Source organism: Cornus florida, unplaced genomic scaffold, assembly GCF_030987335.1.
Source record: "Cornus florida cultivar Cherokee Brave unplaced genomic scaffold, ASM3098733v1 CherokeeBrave_3.0.0_Hap2_Chr02, whole genome shotgun sequence".
NCBI classification, from domain to species: Eukaryota; Viridiplantae; Streptophyta; class Magnoliopsida; order Cornales; family Cornaceae; genus Cornus; species Cornus florida.
The window spans coordinates 48,831,999-48,845,546 of NW_026775572.1; the positions used below are offsets into that span (position 1 = coordinate 48,831,999).

Here is a 13,548-nt window from a genome sequence, read left to right on the forward strand (position 1 = left end):
AAATGAATTTTAAAAATAAATAAACAAATAATAAAAAGAAAAACTACATTTAAATAAGTTAGGAGTCCTAAATAATAAATTAGTCTATTTTAGGATTTTATTTTTTAATTTAATTTAATTAAGAAAAATAATTACAAATGCATTCAAAATCATTATACACGTCTAAAATGCCCTACAAACTCTTATTTATTTATTTATTTATTATAGTACAATACTTCACTTCTACTTTACTTGTTTAAAATTCTAAAAAAAAATTAATACACATGAATATTATCATAATTTTGTTGATGCAAATTGTAATCAATTGGGGGTGAAATACATAAAACTGAATAGTCATAACAATTGGGGTATTTAACTATATAAAGTCATAACAACGGCTTGATTTGAAATACAATTAATAATAAATGGGCTCATTTCATTTTTATTTATTATTTGTAAATTTTTGACATAATGTGTGTTTTTTGTTGAATTTTTAGGGTGAAATAAATTATTTGATTTAAAAATGATGATTTGGTATTTTAAAATAAGAGTTTAGAGATTGGCCCTAAACAATGATTTTCAATGCATATGTAATTATTTTGCTTAATTCAATCAAGAAAAAAATAAACTTTTAAAATAGATCATTTTGTTTAAAAAAAGGTAGTTCAAGTGACATTCGAGATTTTTTTACTGCCTATGTAATTATTTTGCTTAATTCAGTCAAAGAGAAAAATAAACTTTTAAGATAGATCATTTTGTTAAAAAAAAAACGGATAGTTTAAGTGACATAGAAACAAAGTTAACGTTTTTACTGCTGCTAACGAAGTCTCTTAAATATCTGCTGCCGAGAGCCATCGAACCTTAAAATGATAGAGTAGGAGCGCTTAAGGTCTAACCGATCACTTGGACAACATCGCCACTATGCTGTTGAGAGCCATTGACCGGAGCTCTTTAACAACCCCCTTATAGTGTGGCCCAACTGATTGCAGAGCTTGCACCTAGCTGTCAGAGCCCTGCTAACTGGGCTTGTACAGTAGGCTCATCTGCTACCCTTCTGGCTGTTTTTCCTAGGCCTACCTGGAGCTTTACTACGAGGAGATTCTATTGGGTCATTTTCCACTGGATCCCACATTTTCTGATCTGATCTAACTATTGTATGGATCATGGTTGTAGGCTCCATTTGCTTCTTCTTTCAGGTACTATATATATATATATTTTTCTAATGTTTGGTAAAAATTTAGGTTGAAATTGAGATCTAATCCTTCGAATAAAACGTATAAAATAACTTGTCGAAAAATAATGAATATATCATTTTTGTTATGTTTTAATGTATATATTTTTTCGTAAATATTTAACGACAGTCAAATACCAAAAAACACAAAGAAAAAAAACAAAAAATATTTTACACTGAACCTTGATGTAAACCATATCACCAAATAGTGTCAGTTTAAACTGATAGCAGCCACTGTATGATTGTATGGCAGACCAAAAATCTTCCATGCCCTGCAAATGCATGTCTTTCTCTATAGATTAATCGAACATTTATAACACTGCCCAAATAGACCTATGTTTGGGGGAACCGAATTGCCACCCTAAATTTGGAATTGAAAGAAATTTACTTCAGAAATTATCGCCAATTCGGTGCTCCCAAATGTCACATCCGTGTCTTACCAATTCAAAATGTTACTTTTACAAAACTTCCTCTTATATAATGGAACCATTACTCATTAATTAAAACAACAACATTGTCAACATTGTTTGGTTAAAGTGACTTGTGCAAGAAGTATTTCATGAGCTAATGCAAAGTGTTTTTTTTTTTCTCCTAAGCAACATTAACAAACAAGCAGAAAGGAAGCAGGACAGGCCCCTCTACCTCAATAACATGTAGAAACAGTCTCAAGAAAATCAAAAAAGAAACATTGAAACAATTTGCTGTCCTCACCCACAGTACATTTCCTCGTATCAATGATTGAAAAGTCAGTCCTCTAGTCCCTTGAGCGCTTAGCAGACGTTTCTGGCTGATCACCTTCATTACGCTTTCTTTTTGCTTGATCAATTTCTTGGCTCGTTATATTAACAGTCATTCCATCCATGCGAGTCATTCCATCCATGTGTTCTTTGAGTAGTTCAAAGTTCTCAGAGGAGACAAAAACAGTGATATGAAGGCCAGTCAAGTTTTGCAAGTCTTTCGCTTTATCCACTTCTTCCTTGTTTGTAACGCGTACCTCACAATTTAGAGCCATAGCACTCCTCTTCAAGTCTTCCATCAATTCCCCATACCTACTATTCTCTTGGATTTCAGTGTTTCTCGTAACTCTCTCGAGATTTTCAATCTTATCCAAGTCTGAAACTCTCAAAAATTTCATGTTATCCAATGATGTTCGCCTTTTGTTTGATTTTTCATCTTCAACATCCAACTGTTTTATTTTTCTTTTCGTTTGTTCAATCATCCTGCTTCTTACTTCAACTTCATCATGAATTCCTTTGAGGCGTTCTTGCAGGTCATTCAGCTGCCTACCTTTTTGGGTCATTATGGTATAAGCAGACATTCTGAAAATCCCTACCAACACAAGTTTGGATGTCCAAATTAAACAAGACAAGAGAACTTTACAGATTAACAACTAAGTTCTGACGGAACCAAAAAAAAAAGAGTAAATGCTTATTTCAATCATTTTTTTTTTGAAACAAAAGTAGTGGGATGTTAATGTATGTGCATGCTGGTGTATGTGCAGAAAGAAAAATTACAATAAATCAAGAGTAATATTATGATGCAACCTCTGGATATTAATGTATGTGCATGCTTGTACTCCGTTTTGAGTGTGCTATGGAGGCCCTGCCCAAGCTTGATATTCTGCCTTGAGAAGAGGCGGCGGCTGCGGAAGGGATTATGATGTAACCTCTGGATATGGTGCTTCCCGAGAGGGAGGAGAATGCCTTAGGTGTGGGTGAGGGTGTTTCTTGTGGGGAGGGTTGCGCTTAGGGATAATATTGAGGGGATCAGTTCTTGCTTAGGGATGACTTATGAGGGGAAGAATGATCAGGCTATGGGTGGAAGGGGTAGGGAGGAAGAACAACGCTTTGTGGAAAGGGGAGAGGGAAGTTCAGAACCTAATTTCATATATAAATTATGAGAGGAGAAGTGGGATGGAGTGGGAGCGGGGTAGAGGGAGGAGGAAGGTGGAACATGATTGTTTCCAAATGATGTTCTGCATTATTTCTTAGAATGTCTGAGGTCTCAATGACCCGGACAAGTGAAAGGTGGTGTAGTTGGCCGTGCGGAAATGGGGAGCTCATGTGGTGTGTCTCCAAGAGACAAAAGATGGAGTCAGTTTCGGATGGGATGGTGAAAAGTCCTTGGGGTGGGAGATGTTGGGAGTTACAGGTACCTCTGGGCGGATCCTCGTTATGTGGGACAGGAGGTGGGTGTCCAGTCTCGTGCACTTTCTCTATGGAGGAGGATGGGTTTCACCAGGTGTTCTCTGGAGTCTATGGCCCTGTTGAGGACGGCAAAAGACGGTTGTAATGGGATGAGGTCCGCTTTGTTTGTAGTAGATAGAATCTCCCTTGGTGCGCGGGTCAGGATTTCAATGTGGTTCGGTCCCATTGGAGCGGTCTACTGGAGGGAGGTGGATGACGGATATGGAGCAATTTTCTGAGTTTATTGACGACCTTCAGTTGGTTGACTTGCCCATGGAGGGTATATCCTTTACCTGGTCTAGCGGCAGGCAGAATCCTACCTTGCCAAATTGGATCGTTTTCTTATTTCGGGTGACTGGGAGGAGAAGTTTCCAGATGTGACCTAGGCGACGCTAACTAAAAGTCACTTCTGATCATATTCCATTAGTGCTAGATTGCAGGGGCATGCGGAGGAGGAGCACGCCCTTCCAGTTTGAGAACATATGGCTTTAGGCGGAGGAGTTTACGTAGAGAGTCAGGGATTGGTGGGAGGGGTATAGGGTGAGTGTAGGGATGGCAACGGAGGTGAGTTTGGGCGAGTGTACCCTCCTCTGTCCCTGCAACCGTTTAAAAACCCCGCCCCTGTCCCCGCCCAAAACCGCAAAAACGAGGGAACTTTCCGCCCCATCCCCGTAACCGTTTAACATTTTTAGCCCCGCGGATACCCGCCCCGCCCCGCCCCGTTTAAGACCATAATTCAATTATTGTTGAAATGGATTTGCTCTTCTTTTTTTTTTTCCTCATCTTCAATTCTTCACCATTGCAACTTTCCTTTTAATAAAATTCATTTGTTACTTTAATATTGTTCTATGGGATAATTAATATATAGTTGGAAATATATATATTAATGAAATAAGGGTACTTAAGTAATTTGCCTATCTAAACCGGGCGGGGCGGGGCCGGGCGGGGCGACCTCTCCCCGCCCCCGCACCAGACCTGCACGGGTTTTTATTGCATCAAACTATCCCCACCCAAATAAGCAAAACTGTCCTCTAAAACCGCCAAAAACGGGGCGGGGTGGGGCGGGTAACCGCGGGGGCGGGTCAAATTGCCATCCCTAGGTGAGTGGCACTCCGAGTTTCATTCTGGCTAATAAACTTCGTCTGCTAAAGGGCGACTTAAAGAGGTGGAATAAGGAGGTTTTTGAGAATTTGGGATGGATAAAGAACAAGGCTCTATCTGACATCGCAGAGATTGATAGGAGAGAGGGCAGAGAGGATTCGGAGGGAGCAATGCAAAGCGGAGATTGCTATTTCAGAGGATTTTTTTTTTTGATAAGTAATAATTGAATTAAAAAGGCATTCGAATAACAGAGCGAATAATTGCTACTTATCAAAAAAAAAAAAAAAAAATTAACAAGGCGTTCGATAGGGAAACGCATCCCTTAAACAAAAGTGGAACCGGGGTTTAAGGCCCTGAAGAAGCCAAAAAAAATAATTAAATCTTCGGAAGAGGAACATGACTTCCTTTTCACATAATTGAAAAGACAACGAATGATATGGAGTTTCAGAATCGCCGTGGACAATTCTTTCCCTTCGAACATTCTACTATTATTTTCCTTCCAAATGCACCACCAGACACAATATGGTACTACTTTCCAATAATCGCGAATAGCACTACGCACAAGACATCCTCTTCAAATACGAATCAAATCCTTAGAATAACGAGGCATAACCTAACGCATACTAAACAGACAAAAAATAAGATTCCAACAATCTCTCGCCACAGGACAATGCATGAGAATATGAGCAACTGACTCACCATCTTGTTTGCAAAGGCAACACCAGTTAACAAGACAGTTACCCCTTTTCCTTAGATTATCAATTGTTAGGATCTTACCCCATACAGCGATCCAAACAAAGAATGCCACCTACTTGGAGCCATAGAACGCCAGATAGTCTTCCACGGATAATCAACAATATCAAAATCAGAAAGACATAAGAATAAAGATCGAACTTCGAAGCGACCATGGGAAGAGGGAATCCATGTCATATCATCACAACCTCTGCCAACTGTTTCTTGTCGATACAACAGATCCAAAAAAACAAATACCTCGTCCACCTCCCAATCCTGAAAAGAGCGTCGAAATTGCATGTCCCACGTAATCCCATGGCATCAAAAATCTCGTGCTCTATGGCTTAAGGAGGGTGAATGGAATACGAGGTTCTTCATAAGACTGTCAATGCTCATCAGAGGGGAAATCGTATTGGGAGGATTCAGGTTGGAGGAGAAAAGCTTAATAGGGAGGAGGATGTGTGTAGGAGAGTGGTTGTGGCCTCATTATATCAGAGTTTGTTCACTGAGAGCTACAGTTAGAGACATTTATTGGGAGGGTTGGCATTCAACCCAATTTCTACCAAGGACAGTGGTTATTTGGAGCGTCTGTTTAGTGAAGAGGAAGAAGTGCTTACGGCGCAAAAAAGTTCCAATGGGGATAAATCCCCGGGCCCGAATGGTTTCTCTTTACGTTTTCTTCTTCACCATTGGGAGGTGGTCAGGAGAGATGTGATGGGGCACTTTTCATTCTCAGGGGTGCTTTGAAAGAAGTCTCAATGCGTCCTTTATTGCCCTTATTCCCAAGAAGGGAAAAGCATTAGATTTAAGAGACTTAAGACCTATTAGTTTAATGGGATGTATCTATAAATTAATAGCTAAAGTCCTAGCCTGGAGAATGAGAAGTGTTATGGATGGAATCGAGGGGTGCACACGGTTCAAGTCGGTATGGTTCCTTGCGGAACCAGAACTAAACCATTCCCAATGATTCCTAGAAAATTGAAACCGGAACTGTTGGGACAAGGTATCAAAACCAAACCGTTGAGAACGGTTCAGTTCGGTTCCACAATTCCCATTATATAAAATTTGAGAATAATTTTGTTTACTACTTCAAAAAAAATGATTGATTCTAGTTCATAAGGGACCCAATTTCCCTTTCTCTATGGAGTCTACTAAGAACGGAAATAAGTCGATTCTTATAAATTCTTTATTTTGATTATTTTATTTATTGGTTTTAGTGGGAGTCAATTAGTTAAATAGAAAAGAGCAATTAATCTTCTTTTACTTTATCATTTGTAATTATGAAATGTCACTATTTTAATTACATTGTTGTCGACTGATGTAGAATGATGATTGAAGTTTCTACTAAAGATAAGATAGAAGAGAGGATATTACTCCTATCACTTTTTCCTTTTTCAACAATAAATCCCTATCCTATGTGATATTACACAATGGTCAAGATAATACTGATGGGTGGGTCTTTGTCGCTCTTATGGCCAACAAATTTATGTAATTATCATTATGCATTGTAATTATATGATTAATATATATATATATATATATATATATAATATAATATAATCAGTTCAGTTCCAAAGGGTCTGGAATAGGAACCGAACCTTAACGATTCCACAAATTTGGAACCGGAACTGAACAAGTGAGGAACCAAAATTGAAGCATTGGTTCGTTCGGTTCCGATCAATTCTCCGGTTCCACCGGTTCTTTGTGTACCCCTAATGGAATCATCTCAGAATCTCATAACGCTTTTGTTGATGGTTGGTAGATTCTTGATTCGGCGCTTATTGCTAGTGAGTGTGTGGACACTAGAATGAAGAGTTTGTGTAAGCTTGATATTGAGACGGCTTACGATCACGTGAGCTAGAGTTTCTTACAAAACATGTTGGAGAGGACGGGGTTCGAGGTGACTTGGATGAAATGATTGAGTTCTGCATTTCCGTGGCAAGGTTCTCAGTCCTCGTGAACTCTCTAACTGGTTTTTTTAGGAGCTCGTGTGGTTTGAGACAGAGAGATCTGCTCTCCCCTTTTCAGTTCATTGTTAGGATGGAGGCTCTCAGTGGGTTGATAAGGAGGGCAATGGATCTGGGCTTCATTAGAGGTTTCAAGGTGGGTAGAGACCCCCTAATCAGCTGGATATAACCCAACAGATGATACTTTAGTGCATTGTGATATGGGTGAGGCTTAGATGGGATACTTGCGTTATGTTATCGTTTGTTTCCAGGTTGTCTCAGGCCTGAAAGTGAATGTTGGGAAAAGCATGTTGGTTCCAGCGGGAGAGGTTACAAACATTTCTCTTTTGGCGGATACTTTGGGATACAATGTTGGCCACTTCCCCATTTCATACTTGGGACTAGGGATGGCAACGGGGGCAGGTTTAGGCGGGTGTACCCTCCCCCGCCCCCACAACTGTTTAAAAATCCCACTCCCGTCCCCACCCAAAACCGCAAAAAAAGGAAAACTTTTCACCCCATCCCCGTAACCGTTTAACATTTTTACCCCCACGGGTACCCGCCCCGCCCCGTTTAAGACCAAAATTTATTTATTGTTGAAATAGATTTGCTCTTTTTTTTTTCTTTTTTTTTTTCCCCTCGTCTTCAATTCTTCACCATTGCAAAATTTCTTTTAATCAAATTCATTTGTTACTTTAATATTGTTATATAAGGTACTTAATATATAATGAGAAATATATATACTAATGAAATAAGGATACTTAAGTAATTTGCCTATCTAAACGGAGCGAGGCAACCCCCCCCCCCCCCCCCCCCCCCCGGCGGGCACCAAATCCGTGCGGGTTTTTATTACATCAAACCATCCCCGCTCAAATAAGCAAAACGGTCCCCTAAAACCGCCAAAAACGGTGCAGGGTGGGACGGGTAACCGCAGGGGTGGGTCAAATTGCCATCCCTACTTGGGACTACCCTTAAGGACATCTTCGACGATTGTTAGTGCTTGGGACCTGATTGTAGAGAGGGTTGAGAGGAGGCTGGTGCCTGGTGGGGTGGAAGAAATACTATCTCTCGAAGGGCGGGAAGATTACCCTTTTGAAGAGTACGCTTTCGAGCCTTCCTAGATATTTTCTCTTCCTCTTTCAAATTCCTTCCTTTGTGGCTATGAGGATTGAGAGACTTCAGCGGAACTTTCTTTGTAGTGGATTGGGGGAGGAGTTCAAGTACCATCTTGTCCATTGGGAGCACGTTTGCAGGCCACTTTAGTAAGGTAGTTTGGGGATCCAGAGATTGGAGCTTTTTAATAAGGCTCTCTTGGGGAAGTGGCTTTAAAGGTTCGGAGTTAAGAGGGATAGGCTTTGGAGGAGAGTTATCGCTCAGAGATTTGGAGAGGAGAGGGGTGGATGGTGCTCCCTCGAGGTGAGGATTCCAGGTGGGGTGAGTGTTTGGAAATTCGTAAGGAAAGTGTCGGATGAATTCTATAAACACATCAGGTTCAGGGCTCAAGGAAGCTCTTTTATCCTGTTCTAGGAGGACAGGACAGATGGTGTGGGCACTATGCGTTGGCATGTGTGAGTCTTCAGGATTGCCATGGATAGGCATGCTTTAGTTGCCGGCTGCTATTGCCTTGATGGTGGGAGGACGACTTGGGATGGGCGTTTCTTGAGGCATTATCAAGATTGGGATCTGGATGAAGTTCTTGGGTTTTTGGCGTCGCTGTACCACCAAAAGGTGACTGTGGGTGAGGTTGATTCCTTGGTTTGTACCCTTAAGGTGGCATTCATTTGCTGGACGGTTGTTTTGGAGAAGATTTTGACCCTTGACAATTTGAGGAGGAGACAGGCTGCGGTCAACTAGTGTTGTATGTGCAAGAGGGATGAGGAGACCGTTGATCATTTTTTGTTGCATTGCCCGGTTACTAAGGACAGTTGGGGCTTGCTCTTCTCTTTGTTTGGGGTTTCTTGGGTCATGCCTGGCACCTCTTTTGGCTTGATTGAGGCTTGGAGGGATGTATAGTGGGATCCCAAGCTCGTACTCATGGAGGGTGGCACCCTTGTGCCTTTGGTGATGTCTTTGAAGAGAACGTAATAGGAGATCTTTTTGACGGCGAGGAGACTCCTATTGGGGTGTTGAAATTTTTTTTCCCTCAGTTCTCTTTTTTGTTGGGTTACTGGGACGAATTGTAAATCTTTGGGGGAGATGGCTGATTTTTTTGGACATTCAGAGAGCTTAGGGGCCTTTTAGGATCTTCTTCTATATTTTGGGCTGCATTCCCCTTTTGAAAGCTTCTAATACCATCTTTCTTATAAAAAATAAAAATAAAAAAGCTGCTTGGATAGAATCAGAAGGTTACACCTAGAGGTACCATATTATAGGTCAATCCTCCTCTAGGAAGCACGGACACGCCTAAAAGGGCAAAGAATCCGCGTCGGACACGGACACGGACACGCCCCAACATGTGTTGGACACACCAAAAAACGTGTTGGAATTTTTTTTTTTATTTTTTTGAATATTTGGACACGACACGGACAAGGCATGGACATGGTGCGGACACGCCATGGATATGTGTCCGAAATGCGTGTCCCATTCTTGGGGATTTTTTCATTTTTTTTAAGAAGTAAGGCACTTGGGGATTTTAAGAAATTTTTAGAAAGAAAGCTAGGTTGAAGTGTAAATATGAGGAGGGTCATTAAATAATTACTTAAATGTTGTTTTCTAAAACAATTTAATATCCAACACATGCTTATATTTTAGTTCAATTGTTCACACCCTTGCACGAACATCTTTGACTCTCTCTTGTTCTCCCACCAAACAAGCTTTACTCCCGGTGAATGCTCTCTCTCTCTCTCCCCTCTCTTCTCTCTTATTCTTTGTCCTCTTTTTTTCTTTCTTCTTCTTCACAAGCCCTATTTACTTCTTTTTTCCTTTCACAACAAAATTCTTTTTCTCTCTCTTTTTCTTTTTTCCACTTGTTTCCACGAAATTCTTCTCTTCTATGAATTTTTAGTAACTAAGCCCTAATTCTTTTTCTAACAAAACCCTAACCCTCTTTATTTCTTTGTTTACTTCTCTTTCTTAATCCTCTTTCTATCATTCTCTCTTAAACCCGGCAAATCACAAATTTTTTCATTATTGGGTTGATACGGACACGGGGATACGGCAAATAAAAAAATAAATAAATAAGACACGGACACGGCAGGGATACGTTAATAAAATAATAATATAATTTTTTATTTTACATAAAATTTTATTTTTATCAATTTATAAATTATATTTATAAACAATTAAACATAAACCATATAAATTTTGCCCACCAGATAACTCAATCCCATATTCCAATAAAATATCTCCAAAATATGATATATATCAATATATCCAAAAGGTGCATCCTCTATCCCCGTAACCAAACATTAAAATATACTCTAATAGAAGATATATAACAATATGTCCCAAAAGGCCATTTACTATCCTTGTAACCAAACGAATTAGAAAACAAAGATGAGATTGATTTTATCCCCCCACTCCTCCTCAATCTCCTTCTTTCATGCACTGTTACCTCTCAAGACTGTATTCATCTCCTGTATCGGCTCTCAGACTCTCTTTCTTCCAGCGATTACCCCATCCCCTCAATCTAGATATTTTATGTATTATCTCAACTTCAGAATCTTTCTGAATGGATACACATATATTCACATATATAATTATTGTATATTATATACATCTCTGTGTAAACGAAGCCCAAACAGCCGTGTCCGTCCTGGTGTCCGATGGTGTGTCCGGCGACGTGTCTGAACTCAAAACAAAAATGAAAAGAAGGGACACGCTCTGGAGCGTGTCGGACACGTACGTCATGCCTCTTTGACGTATCGGTGCTTCATAGGTATAGGCTTACAGCTTTAAATTATTTTTTTAATTCTTTTTTGGTTTGAGGTAAAATAGTAAAGAATGATGTGGCCGCCAAAGATTGTGTCTAGAATAATCAGACTCCAGCTTCATCTCTTCTTCTCGGAAATGAGTTTCGTTGTATTATACACAATATTATTGTTGTTTTTAATGTATTTGTCATCTTCTTTTCTTTTCTTTTTACTTTTCTTTTTTTCCCTTTTAATTCTATCTTCTAAAATTGACAACTCAAAATCGCGATTTTGACAACCATGGTTTAAACTCACATAGTATTGTGAGGTTGTGAACCACAGGGTCTTCTTTGCTGAGCACTGTGAGAGTCAAAGAGACAAAAAGAAAGAGCTAACAAGGTGACGGCGGGGGAAGGATGTGGTGCTGGAGGTTGATTAGAGAGAGAGAGAAGGTGGCTGTGGGACAAGGAAATGGCGGTGGTATGTGTGTGTCAGTGCGTGTGGTATGTGTAATTTCTAATTTTGATATTTTAAAGTAAATTTATTTAGCAGACTTCACCAGATGTCCATGGTGTTGGCTATCAATACTTTCATAAAACTCAATGGAGGTCGATCACAACTATTTAAAAAGTTCCATCCGGGGATTTTAGCCCAAACCTCAGGGACGTCAAGGTTATTATCCTAAAAAAAACAACATTTAATATGATACAGTGATTTGATAAATTCTACTAACAATTAATTACCTAAAAATAATCTACAAACAATTGAATTTCTTCATCTATTTCGGCATCATTCACGCGTTTTACATCATTCCAATAAGGTTTCTAATCATATTCAGATTTTGCTAGCGTATTTCTCATAGTATTTTTGCATCACATTTTCCAATTCTAATTCCCACATGTTTCGTGTTTCCATTTTCCAAAGTCACACCTGTGGTAAAAACATAACTCACATTGCTTAAAATTTCTGAACCAAAATATAATATAAGTTTCAGAACCAAAGAAATGCATACATATTATACGTATGTATGTACTGCACAAACTTCTATATCACATACTGTATCATCATTATCATGTAGCACAGATGGTTGGTTCCTATGAACAATATTTCTAACAAAGTCTTGTTACCAACTAAGGGAAGAGATTTCAAAAGGGATATGAATCAATCAAAATAAAAAATAAAAAATTCACAATACGCACGCACGGAAAGAAATTACCTGCTGTTTTCTGAAAGTTAATTGCTTCAAAGTTCGCACAATCAAAATCAAAATCAAAATCACCCTGTCAAAAACTAAAATGTAAAAATTCCATTTAATTGAACATTTCCGTTCTAAAATGTATACAACGTATATAGGAGCGTCAATGTATATTATTACAGAGGTTAAATAATGAAATTTTTTGAAACCTCCACGAAACGTATATATATATATGTATATGAATTTGATATTACAGACCTTTTTCAATCAATATTTTCCACTTCGAAGCTCAAAAGCAAGAAATCAAAATCGCAGATCTGTCGAAAATGCAACGAAATCAAATGACGTAGCAAAGGGATCACTATGCGTCTATAATTAGAGAGTAACTTTGATGAGCCCTGTGTGTCTAGAGAGAATAATAAACTTACTCTGACAATGACACCACAAAAACACGCGGACAAGAATATATATATTTTTTTCACAAGGCAAATATTAAAAAATGTTAACTCAGAGGTCAATTGAACAAAATAGGAGTTTTCAGTTCCACAAAATATCAGGAATTTCTTCTTTTTTCTTTAATACAAAAAAAGTTCCACAAAATAAAGTCTGTCAAATTTAAAAATCTTCTTTACAATTGGTTTGTCATCTAGAAGAAAACTAAAACATGTATGTGACTTAGCTAATGAAATCAAGACTATGTGTGTGTCAGTGTGTGCAAGTGTGTGTGTGAAAAAGGAAGCAAGAGGAAGGAATTGAACAGAGAGAAGTTAGGCTTTGCTTACCGATCAGACAAAGGGTCGCTTCTTTATAGAACTGAATTTTGCTCTCAATCAACACAGCTACATCTCATCAGCCCCAGAGAACGAACAACTAGTCAATAAAAGAACGAACACCACTTTCAAAGATTTGGGCAAAGCAACGAAAAATGATGAAATCTGGGTCATATGTACGAGAAAGGGAAGATATTACATACCTATTATTTTTTACTGAGAACGAAATTAAAAACACAATCTCCGGATTTAGGGTTTCGTTCCTGAGCCGTGTGTTATCATTTACGGCGTAGGGGTCCCTTCTATGATGACCGGAGACGGAGACGACGATGGCGACCGGAGACGGAGACGACGATGGAAAGCCCCTTTGCAGCGAGATGTACACAAGAAGATTTTTGTGTTAGGGCTTTTCTTCGAAGACAAAAAAATTTTGTGTTAAGGGCTTTTTTATGTTGGACCGTGTTTGTGTTACTGCAGATTTATTATTATTATTATTTTGATTTTGTTTTCGTCAATTACTAACGGGAATAATACCGGGGAAAATAATTTCACTTTCT

At 38.9% G+C, this 13,548-nt stretch overlaps 1 protein-coding gene across 1 annotated transcript; it reads right to left on the minus strand.

Annotated features, from left to right (window-relative positions):
• Positions 1-1,666: 1,666 nt before the first annotated feature.
• Positions 1,667-12,306, minus strand: LOC132294934 (uncharacterized). Its single transcript, XM_059792965.1, has 2 exons — positions 12,243-12,306; positions 1,667-2,539 (listed from the first exon to the last, which is right to left on the minus strand). Exon 2 carries the CDS (start codon positions 2,526-2,528, stop codon positions 1,965-1,967), a length of 564 nt encoding a protein of 187 aa, XP_059648948.1. The 5' UTR covers positions 2,529-2,539; positions 12,243-12,306; the 3' UTR covers positions 1,667-1,964.
• Positions 12,307-13,548: the final 1,242 nt, after the last annotated feature.